The sequence below is a fragment of the Emydura macquarii genome, unplaced genomic scaffold (assembly GCF_026122565.2).
Source record: "Emydura macquarii macquarii isolate MOO-44397 ecotype Brisbane River unplaced genomic scaffold, CSIRO-AGI_Emac_v2 contig_2297, whole genome shotgun sequence".
NCBI classification, from domain to species: Eukaryota; Metazoa; Chordata; order Testudines; family Chelidae; genus Emydura; species Emydura macquarii.
Window position 1 is genome coordinate 3,370,186 of NW_027132434.1, and position 21,534 is coordinate 3,391,719.

Sequence of the window (21,534 nt, forward strand, 5' to 3'; positions counted from 1 at the left end):
AGTGTTGTAGCTTAGGAAGAAGTCCCTGATGGACTTAAGGTGGCCGGGCTATGTCCCAGCCGCCTGGGTTTAACCCCCCCTGTGCTCTCCCCCACTCGGTGCCTTAAGTGCCTGGGGGGAGAGCAGACAGAGTCAGACATGCAAGGCTTTAAACAGTGAGCAGAGCAGAGAGATCAGGTTTAAAGCCTTGCTCCTATCCCAGCGCTCCGCTCTGTGTCCGGGTCGTCCGGCTCCCCCTCGGTGCGGAGGGCACCATCGGCACCGGATTCCACTCCGCACGGAGCAGCATCCCCGGTGCCGGGGACGAGGACAGTGCATGGAGAGCGGACACTCCCCTGTGCCGTGGGTATGGGCAGGGTCGAGGACAGAGATGCACCAGCCACGACCCGTCGAGTCCCCTCCGGGTCTGCATCTCTGTGCAGGGGTCCACCCCCGACTCTGTGGAGTGGGAGAGTGCCCCTGCCAATGCGGAGGCTGGTGGCATGAGCCTTGTTGGCCGGCCTATGCCACCTCCGCCCCCCCCCCCCTCCGCTGAGGGAGAAGGGGCTGGGGTCCCAGGGCAAGCCCGCGTGGGTCCCCCCCGAAAGGCGGTGGAGATCCCCGGTACCGGGAGGATGATCTCCCGCCAATCTGCTGCCAGGGATAGAGCGAGGACGCTCCCCCAGCGGGTCGGCACCGGCTCCCGGCGGCAGTGGGGCTCGCCTGGCACCGGACCCCCAGGCGGTGCCGGGGACCCTGGAGGCAGCGGGGATCCCCCCAGAGCAGCTCCCTGGCACCGGACCCTCCAGGCGGTGCTGGGGCCCCCGGCGGCAGCGGGGCTGTCCCGGCACCGGACCCTCCAGGCGGTGCCGGGGCCCCCAGAGGCAGCGGGGATCCCCCCGGCACCGGACCCTCCAGGCGGTGCTGGGCCCCCCCCGGCAGCAGCAGGGTTTCCCCCGGAGCAGCTCCCCCCGGCACCGGACCCTCCAGGCGGTGCCGGGGTCCCTGGCGGCAGTGGGCCTCCTGCTGGCTCCGTGCCCCCAAGTGGGGCCGGAGCCCCGGGCAGCAGCTGTGCTCCAGCTGACTGGCGCACTACGCGCTCTGGGCAGGGCCGGAGCCCCCGGCGGCAGCGGGGCTCCCGCTGGCTCCGCAAAAAAGGGCCGGAGCGCGGAAGAAAAGAAAGGAGGGGGAAAAAAAAAAAAAAAGTGGCAGCGGCGCTCCTGCTGGCTCCGCAGCCCCAAGCTGCAGCTGCACTCCAGTTGACTGGCGCCCCGCCCGCTCTGCAGCTGGGGGCAGGGGCCGGAGCCCCCGGTGACAGCTGGGCTCCTGCCGGCTCCGCAACCAGGGGCCGGAGCAGAGGGGAAAAAAAAAAAAAAAGAGAGCGGCAGCGGGGCTCCTGCTGGCTCTGCAGCCCCAGGCAGGCCGGAGCCCCTGGCGGCAACTGGGCCCCAGCTGACTGGCGCCACCCGCATGCTCCACGGTTCTGGGCGGTGGAGCCCCCTGCGACAGCTAGGCTCCCGCAGGCTCTGCACCCCAGACAAGGCTGGAGCCCCCGGCGGCAATGGGACTCTAGCCGGCTCCGCACCCCCAGGAGGGGCCGGAGCCCCAGGCGGCAGTGGGGCTCCCACCGTCTCTAGAGCCCGAAGCGGGGTTGGTGCTCCAGGTGGCAGCTGGGCTCCCACCGGCTCCGCAGCCCCAGAGGAGGCTGGAGCCTCGGGCAGCAGTGCGACTCTAGTCGGCTCCGTACCCCCAAGACAGCGGGGCTCTACCAGCACCGCAGCCCCAAATGGGGCCAGAGCTTGCAATAGCGCCGCAGCTCCACGCGGTACCGGGGTCCACACGGCACTGGGACTCCACGCCCGTACTGCAGCTCTCCACAAGGCTGAGGGGCTCTTTGGAGCTCCCCTCAGCAGTAGGAAGTGGAAGCACGGTCCCCGGCCTGGACAAGGCACCCGGGACCTAGGACAACCGCCTGTGTGGCAGCTCGGGTCCCACGGGGGGGGGGCAGTCGTCGAAACAGCCGGCGCCCCCTCAAAGTGTCCAAGCACGCGGCAAAAGTGCTAGTAAGGGTACAGTCCATACCCTGGCACAGTCTGAGGCTCATGAACACCACTCCTCGGTTGAGGAGTCGGACCACGTGGAGACACCCTCCTATGGGTGCACCCCTTGGGCAAGGGGAGCACCCGCAAGACTTCCTCGGTAGTCCTATTACCCCTTCCCGGACGAGGCAGTCTCTGGGGGCCACGTGGCGCCACGGAAAGATTTCAGGGCACACCAGGAGTTGCCCAATAGCGGGCCCCTATCTTGAGGTTGGCTTCTGCCATTCTGTATGGAGGAATCACGCTGGCTAAGGCAGCGCTCCAAACGTCAAGCGTCACTGCTGCCCCGGTGGGTAGAGACATAGCCACCGCAAGTTCCATGAGGACGTACTCAGGGCTGCAACCATTAGGCCTGTCCAGGAGGTGCAGCAATCTATCCAGAATGCCTGGATTCAGGAGTCTAGTATGCCGCCCTCGCCCTACAAGGATGCATACTTTCATGGGTCCATCCTCCGGAGCCAACAGGGGCTGGCTCCTACTACCAATTTACAGCCTGCCCCTTGGCCTATCTTCGGCTCCAGGGGTGTTCACCACTTGCGTGGCGGTAATGGCGGCCCACCTCAGGCGAAAGGGGTGCAAACCTTCCCTTCCTGGTCGATTGGTTGATGGGGGTAGGTCCAGGTTCCCAGTGCAGGTCAGCGCGACCTACACTGCTCCACGTGCAGCAGGCTGGTCTGCTCATGAACGAACAGATGTCCACTGACGCCAGCGAAACGCATAGTGTTCCTGGGGGCCCCCATGGACGCTCCCCAGTCCAGAACATTCCTGCGTCAGCCATGTTTTTAGGTGCTGGTCTCTATCATCTCCCAGCTGCACCGATACTCCACAACAACAGCAAGGCATTGCCGACTGCTGTTAGGCCACATGCCAGCCTGCACATACATAGTGAGGCTAGCTTGCCCAAGACACAGGCCGCTTCAGCCATGGTTGGCCTTGGTATGTGTGCCGAGCAAACACCCACTGAACTGGGTGGTCCAGTTCCCCCACCTGCCCTAGCCTCCCTGGACTGATGGAGATTCCCCAGGGCAGTACGGAAGGGCGTTCCCTTACACGGAACTGATCCCGTTGGTCACCTTAAGTTCCGGCAACTCGTATGTGGGATGGGAGCCACGTGGGTGCCAACCTGAGCATTCGGGGGCTCTGGTCGGTGGAGGAAAAGTGATTGCAGGTCACCGTGCAGAACCTGAGAGCTGTTCGCCTAGCGTGCAGGCTGTTCCTCCGATCCCTGACAGGCAGAGTGGTGCAGGCGCTGCCGGACAACACTGCAGCCACTTCACATGAAGAGGCAGGGAGGGGCACCCTCCCGGCCTCTCTGCAAGGAAACTACCCATTGTGGGGCTTTGCCATGAGGCACGACTCTGCTGGAGTGCATCTCACCTCATGGGGGTGAAGAGCGACGAGGCGGATCGCCTCAACAGGTCATTTCTACCCCACCACGACTGGTCGGTGCACTCAGGGATAGTGACTGCGATCCTCCAGAAGTGGGGTGTCCCCCAACCGGATCTGTTCGTGTCAGTTGGGAATGCGCAGTGCCAAGGCTCGGCTTGCGCCGGGGTCTTGAGACTGGGTTGCTTTCAGATACGTTCCTCAGTAATGGGACGGGGACCCTCAGGTATGCGTTCCCGCCCACTCCACTCCTGCCAAAGGTCTTACCGAACATGAACAGGGGCAGGGCGGATGTCATATTCACTGCTCAGGCCTGACCGAGCCAGCGCTGGCTCAGCATGCTGCTGGACCTTTCGTTCGCCCCGCCCATGGGGCTCCCGAGGCGGCATGACCATCTCTCCCAGGACCACAGTGCCCTGTTGCACCCGGTCCCGGATTCCCGGCAGCTCACGGCCTGGAGGCTCTGTGGCTGACGGAGGTAGGGGGACCTGCTCGGTGCAGGTCCCACAACTCCTGCTGGACAGCAGGGACCCTTTCCACACAGGTCGTGTATCAAACTAAGTGGTCATGGTTTACCTCTTGGGTGGAGTCCTGGGGCATTCCGCCAGCCTCTTGCCTCTGCAGGCGTCCCTGGAGTACTCCGGGGTCTAGTGCTGGCCTCGTTCACGGTCCCCTTGGCAGTTATTTTGGCCTTCCATTACCCGCTAGCGGGGAGATCCCCGTTCTCCCATCCCACGTTGGTCGGGGTGCTCAAGGGGGATCGAGAGGCAGCATCCCCAGGTCTGCAACCCGGTGCCTCCCTGGAATACCAGCCTGGTCCTCTCGAGACTCATAGGGGCCTCCCCTTTGGAACCCATGGCTTCACGCCCTCTGCCGCGCTTCGTGGACGGTAGCCTTGCGGGCGGCCATTACCTCAGCTTGGGGGGTCTCCAACTTAAGGCCTTGACCTCGGAGCCCCCTTATACACTATTCTATACAGATAAACTGCAGTGGAGGCCATGTCTGGCTTCCTAGCCTGGGTTGGTTTCCGAACCTCGTTATAACCACGATTGATCTCTCCCTGTGTTTCCCAAACCGCGCGGTCTGGGTTTGGAGATGGCATTCGCTAGACGAGAGACAAACCCTGGCCTGTTACATCAAAGACACGGCCATTCCAGAAATTGGCGCAGCTCCTCGCCACGGGGGGGGACCGGATGAAAGGCTCACCGGTCTCCACCCAGCACATCTCCGCGTGGATCACATCCTGCATCAAGTGCTGCTAGGAGCAGGTGAATGTGCCGCTGCCGGGTGTCTTCACAGCGCATTCACCCAGAGCTAAGGCCTCCTCTGCGGCCTTCCTGGAGAGAGTGCCCCTGCAGGACATCTGCAAAGCAGCCACCTGGTTGTCGGTGCACACCTTCACGTCCCACTACGCCATTGTTCAGCAGGCGAGAGAGGACGTAGGATTCGGCAGAGCCGTGCTGAGGGCAGCTCACCGGTAACTCCTACCCACCTCCGAGGTATGGCTATTTAATCACCTATATTGGAATGGATATGAGCAATCACTCGAAGATAGAAAACAAGGTTACTTACCAGTAACTGTTGTTCTTCGAGATGTGTTGCTCATATCCATTCCACACCCGCCCTCCGTCCCCGCTGTCGGAGTTGGCAGAAAAAAGGGACTGAGGGTGCGTAGGGCCGGCAGTGCCTCATGTGCTGCGGCATGGGCGCGGCACTCCAGGGGGCACCAGAGCCGGCCCTACGGGGGCTGCTAAGGGGAAAAAAGTTCCGGGAACCGTGCACTGTGGCGTGCACTCACCTATATTGGAATGGATATGAGCAACACATCTCGAAGAACAACAGTTACTGGTAAGTAACCTTGTTTTTTTGCCTTGATGTAAATGGTAACTTCACCTGTAGATCATAATACCATATTGGTGAATGTAAATATAGCACTAAGCAATGTGTCTCCCTTCTCCCATATTGCTAATTACTCATTGGTAATGAGATTTAAAGGCTTTCACCATCATTTCTGTTTTTATCTTTTAATATACAGTACCATAAACTTGGAAGTTTGGTTGCCATAACTAATAACCATCATTGAGATTGAAGATCATTGATTCACAGTCTATGCACGCCAGATGCATGCAGGATTTCTCAACTGCTTATAACAAAAACTGATGTGCCTGATAGCTTTATGTTAATGTTTATGTAAATTAATGTACACACATTGAGTGCTTAATTTAACTTTCAATGTACAACTTTATTGTTACTCATATCTCTGAATCTGCATTTGAATCCTTTTAAGGGGAGACCTTCAATGGAATGCTGGAGAGAAGAAGTTAACAGGAGGAGCTAACTGGCAACCAAAAGTAGCACCCGCAACATGGTCAACTGGTGTTCCTCCCAGTGGTCCCTTGGTATGTAGTTCTGTAATTAGTCCTAGCATTTCATGTTCAGCACCACTCAAGTGACGATGAAATAGGAACAAATTTATTACTATCGTGTTCATAAACTGGTGTTCTTCCCTGTGGTTCTGTGCGACTATGCGAGTACAATTGTGACTATTAATCAGCCGTAGCCAACTCTTAAACACATGATATCTGAGGTACCTTAACTACCTCTAAATGTAGGGAAATACTGTGGTATCTTCTATGACAGTGTGACTAATGCTGGCAAATGTCGATTGGAGACAACCAATGTCATTGGGCCAGATTCTCAGCTGATGTAAATTAGCATAATGGAATTGATGTCGGTGAAGTCAGTCAGATCCTGCTTGAGATCTGTGTATATGTGCCAGAAAGAGAGGTCAGTCACTTTTCAGACAATAGTATGTAGTATTTTGTTTTATTAATTATGAGCAAAAGTGTTTCATTGGAGGGGGGGGAGTTTTCCAATCATTCTTTCAGCTTCCATTTGATGCAGGTGCAGAATTTTGATGAATGAATTAGTTATAACTTCAACTTTTTTCTTACCATAAAGGTTGGGCAATTTTCTATTATGTAAGTGAATTTCATTTTAAAGTTCTACTAATTCTACTTAAGAAGTTTTTTAACTGAACTTAAAAATACTAACTGCACTTTGCCTGCACTACAGTTTTTACAGCTGGCTTAAAGTTAGATGGAAATTGTCACTAATATATTAATGCAACTTTTCTTACATGCCTTTGTGACCAGATACTTAATCCACTAGTCATTGTAGCACGTTCATGAGAAACAGCTTGGTAATAAGTTACTTTAGGTAAATCAAGTAAAAACAGTTGTTTTCAGGATATCCCCATTCCCTGCAGATATGAAAAAATGATGACCTGGATGGATCTAGAGATTTATAATGAGATGTGGACCTTCACTTCTGGTCACTCATTCAAACCCAGACTAGACTGGTTGTAACTGAAAGTAGTTACTATCTGATAGGAATTCACTGGTCTATATGAAATGGGTTGCGGTTCATAGTTCGCTGATGTCTAAAACCATTTTAAAAAAAAAAAACTCTGCCTATACAAGTGCCAGAGAGATAGGAATGAATGACTATGGAGATTGAAACCCTTAAAGTCCCTCCAGGTCAGTATTGAGATACATTGGCAGAGTAATACTGAAGCCTGAACAGCTGCTGCTGCCTATGCTGTGTGTTCTTTGGCTTTGTCCAGGTCATCAATCTGACGCTTTTTGTGATACTGAATTCACATGAAAATATTAGCTAAATGATTATTATTGCTGCTATTGTTTTAAAAGTTAGTCATTCCTACTGTTTTGTGAACTTCAACCTTTACTGTTGCTAGGACTGATGATATTTCTTTAAATGTTCAAGAAGTTAAATATTACTAAATATCATCTAGTGATATCATCATAACTGAGGGTACCTATGGCACTACACTATAACAGTAAAAGACAAAATTAGCTATCAAAAATTATCTAACGGTCCTAGTCTTCAGACAGACTACCGGTATTTGTATTGACGTTCATTCAGAAGCCTGGTTTAGTAAAAATATTTGCCAAATTTATGCTCTGGACTATTGAAGGAGTATACGTCAAAGGCAGTAGTGGCTCTTAAAAAGAGTGTCTTCCAGCCTCGTTGTAAGCAGATACTGACACTTCCAGCAGACTTCAGTTGAAGTGAAAGGGTGGAAGGATGAACATGGTGAAGTCTAATTAGATTGCATTCTCTTCAGACTGTCCTTAATTTTTTGTCTTGTACACCTCCAAGCACGTAGCTGGTGCATAAAAAATAAAATAACTGGGTTTTGAAACTTGAAGCACACTCAGAATTCAGCTTGAGTCTTATGGAAGTGTGCATTCAGAAATAGAGGGATCCAAGGGGACATAGAGATTGAGTAATATATTGGAAAGGGCAGCAGTTCTTATATAATTGAAGAAACTGGCATATTCCTCATCTACTTCTCTAGAACATTAATGGCTTGCTAGTTTTCATTCTGCGGATCACTGCATAAAGAGTTCTCTTTGACCGTGAGTATTCTGATCCAGTCTTGCCTGCGTTAAATTTCAGCCATTCTTTCCAATCCAATTTAAAACCTGAAGCTGTAAGAGCACAGAAAACATAGGATAAGTTGGGGCTTGGAAAAAGTACTGTAGAGCAGAAGTGCCAGTCACACACTGGCACTACAGCCAGTAGTGCCTCCGTCTTTAAGTGGTCATGCATATGCTTTGAATGGAAGAGAGACAAGAACCACATATCTTTTTGAGCCTTCAATAGGTCTGATCTGAGAGAGTTCAGTTAGGTGGAATTATTTGACACTGCTTCCACCAAAGGACCTATGTAACATACAAATGACAGAATCAGATCTGGATAAAGTCTCAGTATCTTTACAGTAGCCACAGATGTAATAATATAAAAATGGACATCCAAGTTAATGTACCACATTAATACAGGAAGTCAACTCCTTTGAGTTCAGCCTCTAAATGCAGCCTTCACAGCCAGTGAGTTAAGTCTAGAAATATGTATACAGAGCTTTAATTCAATAAATTATCTGACATATAGTTCTGGACTTCAGTAAAAGAGAGGCTGGCATCAACACAACTAAATTAAAATACTGATGAAGCTGAAGCAAACAAGGTCCTATAGATATGAAAAAACAAAGGCCCTAAACTTGTGATAAATTTGAAGAGCTCAGCCCTGGCTGAACAGCTCCTGGTGGACACTCACCAGGCTGCTGTGTTTTGGATTCACATGCTGGATCCCATGTGCTCTTAGACTTGTTGGATATGGGCAGAATCTAGACACGCTTTCTGGTTCTGGGCTTCTAGGCACACTCTCAGGGCACAGATCCTATGTCTACCCTCCTTCCTGAAAAGGAATGCCACAGTCCAACTGCCTTGGCCCTGAAGCTAATTCCAGCTCTCCCAAGCATCCCCGGTAACTGTTCCAGAGTTCCACTGAAACCATGGACCCTTTTGATTACTGTTTCACCCTGTGGGGATTCTGTGACAATTAGAATAAGTATTACAGCAGTCAGAGCAAGTAACTCTCAGACCTTGCAAATAAATTTTCTAAACAAGTTACAGTTTACTCATAGACCAAACACAAGAGTACAGATCTATGGAAAATAACAACCAGCATGCAAATCCCTCCCTCCTCTGTCCTCACCACTCAGCCTTTGGGTTTTTGTCAGTCCTTTCAGGATTGCAGGACCCTCCTCTCCTCCTGCCCAGTCCTGCCTTTTTGTCCTGGTTGGTGAGAGAGAGCCTCTGCTAAGAGCAGTGTTTGTTCTTATAAAGTTTCAGCCCTCTGTCAGGCAACTGCTCTCTTCCCCCAAGCAACGTCAAGTCCCTTCTCAAATGGTTTTGTTGCTTGGTTACAGCCAACCTGAAGTCCAGACCACAAGGATTCCCTTGGTCTGCAGCCAGCTCATTATTCTAGGATGTTTCCATTTGAATGGAAGACCATCCAAGTTAACGTCTCTTGAAAGCTCTCCATGTTTAGCCCTCCACCAATGGGCACACAGTCTGTGCTGAGACCTTTTGGATATTCCAGTCAAATATAGAGGCTAAAAGACAAAAGTGAAGGTGCGGTGTAGTACAACTTACAGTCAAAATGGTATACACAAAACAATGGAGTTTGCAGACACATACTAATACACCACAGTAATTAATTGGCCAGGATCTGTAGGACTCTTGCTGTGTTGCTCATATTTGATCAAGGTAAACAATCCCAGATTTGTTGTGTGACATGTTCTAAAAGGTATCCATAATTCATTTTGGGAGCAACAACCAATCAATGGTGCTAATGTAGAATCATAGAAATGTAGGCTAGAAGGGACCTTGAGAGGTCATCTAGTTCATCCTCTGAACTCAGGCAGGACCAAGTATACTTAGACCATTCCTGACAGGTGTTTTAAGAGCAAGTTAGACAATGTCCAATGATTGGGATTCCACAACCTTCCTTGAAGGTTCTGTTCTGTTCCTTATAGTTAGAAAGCTTTTCCTAATACCTAACCTAAATCTTCCTTGCTGTGGATTAAGCTTGTCCTATCTTCAGTGGACATGGGGAACAGTTGATCATTGTCCTCTTTATAAAAGTCCTTGACATATTTGAAGACTTATTTGGGTGTGAAGAAGAGAAATGGGAAGTATTGTTGCAGTTCTGTACAAAAGATTTCCCTTGCAGTCATTTTCTAGTTGTAGTCATTTAAGACATGGCTAATATATTGAAACTGTGTTTTCAGAATTAAGAATTCTGTCTATAGAGCAGAACTTTTCATCATGCAAATCCTAGTAAGAAGTGAATATCTTAAATCTAATACCACTGACCTATATATGTCTAGATATTTCTCTAGAAACCACATTTTCAAGTTTCTAATGACCAGTTCTCAGTGTTTTAAGAAGCAAAATGGCTGACTTGCTTTTCTGCTGCCTAACAATATTTAGTAGAACAGTTCTGACATCTTTCATCTTGAAGTACAGTAAGATTTTTTCCCCCTCACTATGATCCTAGGTAGTTACAGTTGGATTTATAAAAATTTTCATCTGTTTTGTTTGGGTTTTAGACAGGAACTGTGCCTCCAGCAAGTGCTATTCCTCCTGCCTCAAGTGTCCCCCCTGTTGCACAGCCGGGAGCAGGATTTGGAATGGTGAGTGATATTTTTCTTCATTTAAATAACTTTTCCTAATCAGTTTTAGCTACCGTTACATATTTTTAACTATTTAATTTTGCAGGCTCCTGCTGGAACAAGTGTACCCATGATGCCACAACAGCCAGTTATGTATGGACAGCCTATGATGAGGCCACCATTCGGAGTTGCACCTGGATCTAGTGCACAAGTAAGTCTGTTTTTATATGTAAAGTACTTAAATGTAGGTTTTAAAGTAGAAATAGGGTGTTTAGAGGCATTGTACTCTGTTCCTGTACAGCAGTTTGTTGTGTAAGCTTTTCCTCCTATTTTTAGCTGGTTTTTAACTCCATTGAAACACATGTAGTCTTCTGAGAATAAACCTAGTGAAAATTATGTTCTTTTCTCTGCCCAAATGTAGAGGTTGGGCACTGAACTATCTTCAGTGAGAATGAAAGGAGATGAATTTGAAAAGGTTCCCTCCTCCCAGTGAAATATTTCCTATATTGGTGTATCTCACTTAAACGGAGGGGTGAGGGATCATTGGCAGACACAGAGCAGTGTTGACTGGTATTGATGGGATTGGAAGCGTTTGCTAGAGAAAAATTAAAGAGATGCACTTCCCCTAAGATTCTTTGCATCAAACCCTTCCTTGCCTGCTTGGGACAAACTGTCATTTAGGGACTTCAGTTCCTGGCTAGAATGCTATTGTCCCTTTAGGCAGCCATGTTGTAACTAACTGATTTAGGTAGCATTCCTTTTGTTTCACTACAAAATAACTGTATGAGATGGTCATTACCATAGTAGATGCAGCGTGGTGTAATATGAGATAAAACTGCATATTGGAATAAATATATTTAAAAATTAGATTTTGTTCCTCCTTATCTACTACTTTTCTTCAGAGAAATGCAGTTAAAACTTCATATTGTTCTTATTCATATTCCATCATTTCTACTATTTTTCTTAAGCAGTGATAGACTTGTGACAGAGAAATAGTTTAATTTTTCATGTGTTGAATGTATTTAATGTATTCTGACTTTACTGATACCAACCAAATAAGTGTTTAGAAATAAAGTTAGAAGATTAATTTCATTGCAGTGTTATGGGTTTTCTCGCCATTATATTTAAAAACTCTAACATTTGAAGTAAAATATAAAAATAATTTGAATGTAAAAATGGCTTAAATAAAATTATATAATGTAAGAGTAAATCACTGAAGGGATTTTTATATACAAATTTTTTTAAAGGATCTTCAATATCTATCTGTTAAATGGTGAAACAGAGCATATTTGCTTTGCTAAGCAAATCTTGTTCCTCAATCATGTTATAGTTATGTAGCTTTATTGTGTGCATAATTCATATAAACGTCATTAGTTGATATTTCATTATCCTGTTTATTTACATCTGGTTATGCTTCAAACAGGCACAAAGATCAGTCTTAAGGGATCATTGTCCTTCAAGAACTAAGATTCACAAAGTTCTGAAATTTATCTGGTTTTCAATCTGTTTAAGTAACTGTATCGTGCTGTTGTGGAAGCAATATGCTGATACATTGTAGGCAAAAACAGTTGCCTACTGTACAAATTCAAACATGGACAAGCTTAAAATTGACCGTTATATTCTGTTACTTAAAGATATAATCTTAGATATTCACTCAGTCAGGTTACATGGTACTTCTGGTATAATTCAAAGGAAGAGTATATGGTATGAGACACAAATATGTGTATTATAGGCTAGGCTGAAAGCTCTGCCTAATAAGGTTGTCTGACACTTCCCATTAGAAGATTTTCTGTTGCTTATAACTTTGTCAAACTTTAGCAGTTTGAGATGAAAATTTCCATGCTGTGTGTCGTCTTCCAGCTGAAATATAATGGAAAGCTTCTGCCAAAACAGTTGAGCCATTGCTTTGAGAACAGGACTAGTGAAAAATGTTTTTCACTAATATTAAATTCTGACAATTATTTCCTTGAAAAGCCCTGGCACCCCCATGCTTTGGAACATGGACTTGAGAAGCATTCACCTACTACAATGATGAGCACTAAGGACATAAGCTTAAAAGGAAATTAATAATTCTGTTTTCAGAGCAGGGTTTGAAATAGTGTGCAGTAAACAAGCATAGGCCACACAGTGAGAAATGAGGAAAAAAAGTTTTTTGAATAGAAACTCATTAAATGAGCACCATCCATCCTGTGCATTGAATGAGGTAGAGGGCCTATGAAAAACATAGTATGGGATCAAATAATTGTGCGTATGCATTATGATTCAGTGTAAGGGAGCCCCAATTAAGGTTGCACAGGCAACCTTAATTCTCATATTTTTTAACTTTTGAATGCTTATCTTTGCAATTTTAATCATGTTCTTTTGATGTAGTTTGTGTGTGTAATATTATGTACAATATAGCATGGTCTACTGTACATTTGACTTTTTCCTTTGACTGAAGATTCCTCTATACCTATGAACACTGTTATTCTTCAAAAATATATTGTGTAGTCCATACATTGATCTTAAACTATTGCTACAAATTATCAATTAAATTGTCGTCTTACCAGGTTAGTGTTCCTGACAATTCTCTAACTATCCAATAGAGGAATTCTAATCTGCTTTGGCATGCTCTCTAAATTTCCTTATCATTTAATGGGTACACTGACCAGAATTTTCACTACTGCCAAAGATGGACTAGTAAGTTGCTTAGAAAATCCAACCACTTTTTCTTTTGTCTTGAATTAAAATGTCTACTAAACATTGTCAACTTTATAGTAATTGTATTTGAGATAAAACACAGGATTTAAACAAGAGATAACAGAAAATACACTGTAAAGCCTGTAAGTCAAGAATTCTAACTTTTTGCATGTTTGTAATGTGCTTGTTATCTGTTTGCTTTCTTTTTCTGCTTTCCTTGGCTGGTTTCTGTTTGGTTAGCTCTCTCCAAGCCCTACACCTGCCACTCAGAGTCCCAAGAAACCTCCAACAAAGGACCCATTAGCAGATCTTAACATCAAGGATTTCTTGTAAACAATTAAGGTATTCTGTGGCTGACTTTGAACTTACATGGGTTATGTATTTGGTCTGCAGCAGTTAACCAGTACAATATGTAAAATGTTACTACAAGCATCCCACTCCCTTTAAGTTTGAGTAGGAACCTGCAACTATTTATAGAAAATACAACTGTAAATGAGAAACATGAGGTACAAATTTAAAGCCCTTTAGAAGTTTAATTTCAAATTGCAATATAGGTTTTAATCATAATTATTTATCAGTGTCCTTCTGTATGACATAGACTAAACTAGTATTGGTGTATTTATTCATACTATGTGTTTTAATTTTCTGTTAAGAAAATTTTCTTAAACATATATGTAGTAAAAATTGTAATGTCATTCATACTCTGTAAACTGAACAAAAGCAATGCACATACTGGTTTTTAAAGTTCAGTGTTGCATAATTTGCTTCTCCGTTCTAGACAGTTTTCATTTACCTCATTTGAGGTTGCTATGTTCTTTTGAATGTCCTGTCTGCATTGTATTATGGCTCTGCCTTCGCTTGATTATGAAGGCTGTTAAAGGTAGACTGGAACACTGGGGCAAAACTGAAAGCAAAGTTACTTTGCCAGAAGCAATTTTGTTTCTTAGCTGCCATTGTAGTAGATCATTGATGAATAATATGAGCTCACCTATTCACACTAATTCTTCTTGTGACCAGTCCTACGCTGTAATCTTCATCTGTGTGAGAAATCAATTTGTGACCATAAAACTGACTTGGTATCAGACTGTTACGGATGAGTGAAACTGACTCCTGAAGATGTGGAGTAGTGCATGTCCTCAAAGGATGCCAAATCACTGATAGAGATGGAAAGGGGGGCTGCCTGCATCCTTCATTGCTTCCAGCCCCATAGTCTCTCCACTCCTCCTTGAGAGGTGCTACAGGGCACTGCTTTTCTGCATATCATAGCACTGCTCAATGCCTTATGCCATGTGGAACAGCCTAGGGGAAGCACACATTAGGGAGGAAGCAAACACCAGTGAGGATACATTGAAAGAGAGAAGGGGGAGACTAGGGATGAGGGAGCTGAGAGAACAAGAGCCAAAGAAAAGCAACCAAAAAAAAGACAAAAAGGAAAAGAAGGAAAAAGACAGTAACCATAATAAACCTTTATCAGAAAGAATATGATGCTTGAGATACCAAAACATCATAAAACTGGTTGAAGGAGCCAACCAATAAAATTTGGAGGCTACTGAAGTAGAGCAGATAAACTATGAGAAATTGTATTGAATAATTCTAATAAATGGCAGAGAAAATTAAACGAGAAAAAGTAGCTGCTCTAATCTGAAACAAGATGTTTGAGTTTCTCTGGTGTCAGTTATTTGTTGTTGTACTTAGTGCCATCCACAGCTTGTGAAAATTTGACATCCGGAAGAAATGAGGATAGTTTTAGGCCTCATCTGCATTTAAGAAGAGTTCGGACTCAGTGACTGAAGGAGCTGCATCTCTGGTGACACGCAGCTGTAGACAAAATCAAACTTTGTTTTTCACTGATTGGCTCAGCCAGTGCAAAGTCTTTCCAACGTGCTCTTGCCTACACTTGAGGGTCAACACTGGTGCAGCTACATTCATTGCTGGCTATAGATGATGACTGAATCAGAGCTATTCATGAGCATAGATAACCCATTATAATTAGAACCCAGTGGCTTCAAAGAGCTCTATATAAATATGATGGTCCAGTTGCAGTATTGGGGCCCTAACTTATTGGGGAGACACCTCCATCAGAATTTAAGTGGGAAAGTAGCTGGATTCTTAAATGTTTTTGTATGAACGGCACACTTCCAGTGAGTAGTTTCATAACTGCTTTTAGATATGATAGGGGGGAAAACTGATTATTTTGTGTACCAAGTTTGGCCATAGGCTGCTTTGCAAGTCATTTTACTCAATTTGATTCAAATATTTGTGTAGCTTTTCCTTCTAACTATGTTTTTGTCTTCACAGCTGCAGTTTTTCTGACTGGATAGTAAAAATGTGAGTTTGGAGTCTACAAATCACAGATTGATGCTCAGAGTTTCAAAGTGAGCCACCAATACCAAACCCAGTGCTTATTCAGACTTTCTATTACTTCTGAAACGTGTAGCACAGCTGTGAAAGTGAACATTAGGAATGTGTACTACCTTAGCTGTTATCCCTACTCTCTCTAAATTTGTGTACTTGGGTTATTTGTGTTTTACAGTTTAAACAATGGATGTATGTTCTGATGCCTTCTAGTGCTTTTCTGCACCTATTCAATGGGGGCAGATTATGCAGCTGTTGTGTGGTGAGCCATTTGGAGCGATGTGTCTGTGTTTTGAAGGTTTCAATGTATATAACTTTTGACAAACACCTAAAAATTTCCCTAAAAGTTCAGTTTCTTCTTTATCTGTTACAAAACAGTGTAATAATACCAATAGTAAGAAACACATAACTAGACAGAATCTTTGTGGAATACATTTTTCCCCATCACAGGAATTTCAATTGTTGTGAAAAATGTTTTATTTTTGTGGCACTACTGTACATGTTAAGGTATTATAATTTAAAGTAATATAAAGGTAAACTTCCATAACAAATACTACTTTGAAGTTACTTTACCAATAATGAAAAATCATATCTGAAAGAATACCATATTTATTACATTTTAAATTTAAATATATTTTAACTGTTTGAGTTCTTGCATTTAAATTGACTTATTTATTAGTTCTGGCTAAATGCACTGAAAATAAGTAAAGGGTCAGTTTCTCTCCATGTAGTTGAAAAAAGCAGCCATAGTTGTGCTGACATTAAAGACCATCAAATATGAAAGCACTCTTTGGTGTATCTGTAGTTAAAACATGAGTGCAAGTGATGTTTTTCATTTTTTATTTAACTCTTTTATGTACATCTGTTGTTTTAGTGCTTACCTGTGTGTATGCCTTAGAGTAGTGTATTTCCATTCCCCAACTATGCTGTGAGTAGTTTTTTGTACTATTTGTGATTAGACCTCATTCTGATCCAGAGAACCGCACCCTTTACCGTACATATTGTGTTTTCTTTAATTTTTAGTTTGTTCTCATACTGTTTGTGCTGATGGCTTGGCTTAAGATTTTGACTCTTAAATGAGGTCACTGTTGATCAGTGTTACAAGTGGCTTGGCAGCTCTTTGTTAAAAGCATATTGGATTAGAAAGATGTTCACCTAAGTCTTTCAAATTAACTATTTAATCAATGTATGGTACCATTAAAAGTGGTTGTATCTGAATTAACTGTGGGGATAACATACACTGTAATGGGGAAAAAGTTATATAAAGCTAATTTCAAAATAGCTTTTCTTTGTATTTTGGTTTAAGAACCCAGTGCATGTGTGCCCTCTGAGATGCAATAAACACCTTGATCAAAGTAAATACGAACATAAACGTCTCTCTAATTTCATAAAAGATCCAGGATTTCAGCCACTAGTTAAAGTATATACTGAGTTCTCAATGTATTGCTTGTTCCACAGTTTTAAAACTGTACCATTTTCTAAAAATTTAGTGTCAAGAACTACACCTGAGTCCCCTGCTTAAATGTTGTCTTTTATGATCTGTTTCCTGTTGTTAAAAATCTCTTTCCCCTATTGCTCTGTGAAAGACCCATACAAACAAAGAAAAGAGTGAAACTGACTAGGCACAAAGTAACATACACTGGACAAAGTAAACAAATTGGATAATAGGATCTCTTTTTAATCTTAAAAAACACACCTCTGTATTTAACATACAGTTAGTATATGTCACATGTAACAAGCAATTTAAAGTTTACAAGTCCTTTCAACTAAAATCCTGGATTTCACAAAAACAAAATACTGAAACATTTAAAAACCACAATATATAATTTGAATTTAAGTCAAGCAGAATCATTTTCCAGATAAGTTTCTAATTCTGAAGCTGGTAGTGATACTGGTTTGAAATGGGCTTAGTCTAATACAATGCTGCAACTGTTTAAGATGATACAACTTTTAGAACAATTATGAATATTTACAATAGATGCAAAGTCTTTGGACCAAATTACATCTTTGGCTAAATAGATGTAATTCAGTTATTTTCAGTGGAGTTGCACCTTATTAAGCCAGAACGAAGTTTGGCTCTTGTGATCCTTTGAGACATTCCAGAATGCTTTGCAGCAAAGATTCCATTTGAATTTTAAATTTCAAAAATTTTGCTGCCAGATACCTTCCTGCTGCTTGCTTTCACCCTTATCAAACAGATAAACATAGGCCCAAGCTCTGCAAATAAACATGTTATAAAATTATTCACATACATATGGGCTATTCTGTTAGTAATAAAGTCCAGGCTTGCACAGTTAGCAGTCTCAACTTAAGTTTAAAACAAAAAATTCATTGTCCAACTTGCCTTCAATTCATGCGATGTTCAAACGAACACACAGATTGACTCTTTACAGCTACATTGCTTCCTTGGGCAGAGACAGATACAGTGAATGAAAGCACTTTTAAAGGCAAGCATAGCTAAATCCAGGTGTAGATTATGTAGTCAAACATGTAACTAATGACTCAAAGCAAAAATTCTAATAGAATATAACGTACAAGGATCCTGTCAGAGCTACTAGAGGTACCATGGTTTTCTCCCTTCTGTAATTGTAATAGATCCTCCTGCCTTCTCAGGTTTTTAAAAATATATATTCTTGCATCACAAAGCCTACCCATCCCGTTGTTTGGAATGTCTGAGGTACAATGAAAGGACTAAGCATAATGAGTATATTGTTTTTAAAAAAAAAATACTATTCTATCATTGCAAGGCTCCCAATCTGCTAGGGATCCACAACATCAGATGTTTCAAAGCTGTTGTCTTTTTTGAACTCCAACACATTCTACTCCCCTGTTTGTTCCCAAGGTTCCTGGCACTTTGTGGGGAGAGGGTCCTATTTTCACTTTGATGCACCTGAGCCTGACATTATCTGGCTACTATCCTTCAGTGAGATCTTGCCTTTGAATTCTAGGTACGACACATTTTTCTCTTTCTGTGTTTGAAAATGCTTGAGTTCTTTTGTATCAACAAGGTGCTGGCATTCTTAAGACACACACACGCCCCTTTGTAGGTGGTTGGATACCAATGTGTATTTAAAGTCCACTCATTTCTCAGCAGGCAGCTGGAATCCACAAAGCTAACCTATGCATTGCTCAACCATTTGTGTTTTTCCAGGGCATGTTCCTCTGGAAGAGAAGCTTACTAGAGCCAGCAGATGGCAGTTTGGACCTTGTTGTGAAGTTTTTTGTTCCTGTAAGAGCAGCAGGATCAAAGTTTGGTTTTGCATGTCTCCTCGTGAGCCATCCCCAGTGACACTGATACATTTTCTATATCTAAATATAGATGAGAAAAGGGAAAATTGCTTGCTTTGTAATTCTGTTTATTTAATTATGGATCTCTTGCCTCTACAGCAAGTGAGACTGAAAACTCTCCTAACTCTTAAAATATTTTATTGTGGAGACACTTGTAGATTGGCTCAAGGGCTCTAATGAGCATGCTCCAACCTCAAACCCCTTTAGGGGTTTTAGGCTTGTGACTGGATCCCACAGGATGCAACCTTAAAACTGTGGGAACACCGTGCCCTCTTAACTTTCCAGCCGGGGCTGCCCCTCACAATGCCGTGCTAGTCACAAGCAGCAAACCTCTCTAGGCGTTATCACCTAGCCCTATTGCATGTAGAGCACCACCCCCAGCTAGATTCCAGGAATGTTTATGTGGATTGCCTCTGACTCTCTGTGATGCTGTCGGCAAGCTACACTTAAACACGGGCGCCCACAGGCAGGGACACACCCAACTTTGTTATATGAGTGCTTTTCTTAGCCCCACACAAACCAACAATAGAGAAGGTCCACCCGGCTCTCCAGCCCAGGACCCCAGGATTATATTGCCTTGCCCTGGTCAAAAGCCTAACCAATTAAGTTTATTATCCAGTCCACCACGTCATCAAAGGAAAGTGGACATGCACCAGCTTTGTAATTTGAGCAGATTTCCCAATCACTTCAACCAAAGACACACTATTTAAGATAAAACATTAAAAAAGTTTATTAACTACAGAAATATAGATTTTAAGTGTTTTATAAGTGGTAAGTGTAAAGAGATTAAAAGAAGCTATCAAAGAAATAAACATAAGATGGCAGTCTAAGCTCTACACACTAACGGCATTTGAATTAGTAACGTCTCACTTGTTAGCTGGTACAAACACTTTCTTAAACACAGTCTGGGCAACCTTTTTCCCTGCCTGGAATTCCCCTCCTTCCTTTCAAAGTTTTTGTCTTCCAGATGATCTTTCAGGTGTTGTTGTGTGGAAGTGGAGTCCACCAGCTATTATGTCACTTCCCTTCTTTTATAGTCCTTTCCAGCTGGCTAGAACAATCCGGGCTCATGACCTCAAGGGTCATCTTCATTGGTCAGTCAGTCCCCATTGTGAACATGCATCCATCATTGTATACAATCTCTAGGATAGTGGATTTTATCCTTGGATGAATGAATGAGCCATTAACGTCTGGCCATCCCATTGTTTTACCTGAATAGCTGGTTTAGGTGTTTCCCACCGCACAACATGTTCTAGTGACATTTACAGAAATATTTTATAACTTTACAAACAATGATAGCACATATGATGCAACGGGATATTCATGTTCAGTAGATTGGTTGATTGATTATTTTAAAATAATACCAAACAAGGCATACTTTGTACAGAATATGGATATGTAGTTTCTGAGGTATGTTCTCAGACATAGTGTCACAAAGATATTTCAGCCAGTTTGTTATGAGAGGCAGGAGCTGCATCAAACTCCCAGTTACATACAAACCAACCAATGTACACTTGTGTCCATCTGCTCTTTTAAGCTCTTTCACATACTTTTGTGAAATTCATCTAAATATTAGAAATGTTGGGGGAGAGGGAAAGAAACAGTGTCACCTCATACAAATGTAGCTGATTAACTCACTTCAGTTTGTATTATTTCTCTAAAATTCTACTTTAAAGTTATGTAATCCAAAATATGCATGTGAAATCTCACGTTCTTTTATTGCTACAATACTAAAGAGTGGCTGACATTTTATATGTAGCATTAAATAATCTCAGCTGTGAACAAAGTGGTGGACTTTAAAACAAAACAAAAAAAAAACAAACTATTGTTCATCTTAAATGTACTGTGAATATGAACTACCTTGTGACAGTTAGATTTTTTCACTAAACACTGTGCTATAATTAGTGCTTGTAATACTGAACAGATTAAAGTAACAAGCTGCATATGTAGCTGTAATGCTCAGCTTACTAGTTTGATGCATTACTAAGAAAAGCCATTACATTTTAGTATCTGCATAACCATATTACTGAAAAATGGTTGATTTCCTTTTCCTTTTTTGCTTTACTCAGGTTTGAAAACCTTCAGTTATATACAGAAAGATATTTATTGGATCTTAACTGAATATTTATCTTCTGAAAGGTTTAAACCATGTCCTTACAGTGTTTCACTAAATTATGGCTGACAAAAAGCAGGAATTAGTGTGAGAAGTCAGACCAGTCTGTTTTGTACTTACTGCCTATCTAGTAATCAGAAAATGTAGCCAAAATATATTCTTTTAAAATATTGCTCTATTATTTTGATTGTCTAAAACATAGTATCTTGCATTCAAGGTTTTCAATGTTCTTAAGATCATGGCAAGTATTCATATATAATTTAGCAATTTGTGTACATCTTTAGAATTTTCGCCATCTTTTGTCATTTTGCTTCATGATTGAACATCAAGATTTACTTTCACCTTTCCGTATAATTTAGACTGGAATGCAGACTTTTCATATATTTTGGTTTTTGCCAACAACTGAGGGCTGAATTAGGTTTGTTTGAGGTATTTTTAAAAGCATATGGAACTTGCTAACATATCACTTACAAGTTTACAATGTTTTTTTTTTTTTTGTTTTTTTTTTGGATGAGGAATATTTTCTGAAAACAGGCTAGTTAGACATAGCGTTTCTCTTCAATGCGAACTGTGTATTCCATGGAGAGCAGACT

The 21,534-nt window shown here is 43.3% G+C and overlaps 1 protein-coding gene across 1 annotated transcript in view; it reads left to right on the forward strand.

Annotated features, from left to right (window-relative positions):
- Nucleotides 1-16,900, forward strand: part of SNAP91 (synaptosome associated protein 91) — a 141,066-nt gene extending 124,166 nt beyond the window's left edge. Inside the window, exons 25-31 of the mRNA XM_067560748.1 lie at nucleotides 5,752-5,863; nucleotides 6,248-6,251; nucleotides 6,426-6,445; nucleotides 10,444-10,527; nucleotides 10,613-10,717; nucleotides 13,426-13,527; nucleotides 15,484-16,900. Coding sequence (XP_067416849.1) covers nucleotides 5,752-5,863; nucleotides 6,248-6,251; nucleotides 6,426-6,445; nucleotides 10,444-10,527; nucleotides 10,613-10,717; nucleotides 13,426-13,518 — 418 coding nt within the window. The 3' untranslated portion in view covers nucleotides 13,519-13,527; nucleotides 15,484-16,900. The remainder of the gene's footprint in view (nucleotides 1-5,751; nucleotides 5,864-6,247; nucleotides 6,252-6,425; nucleotides 6,446-10,443; nucleotides 10,528-10,612; nucleotides 10,718-13,425; nucleotides 13,528-15,483) is intronic.
- Nucleotides 16,901-21,534: the final 4,634 nt, after the last annotated feature.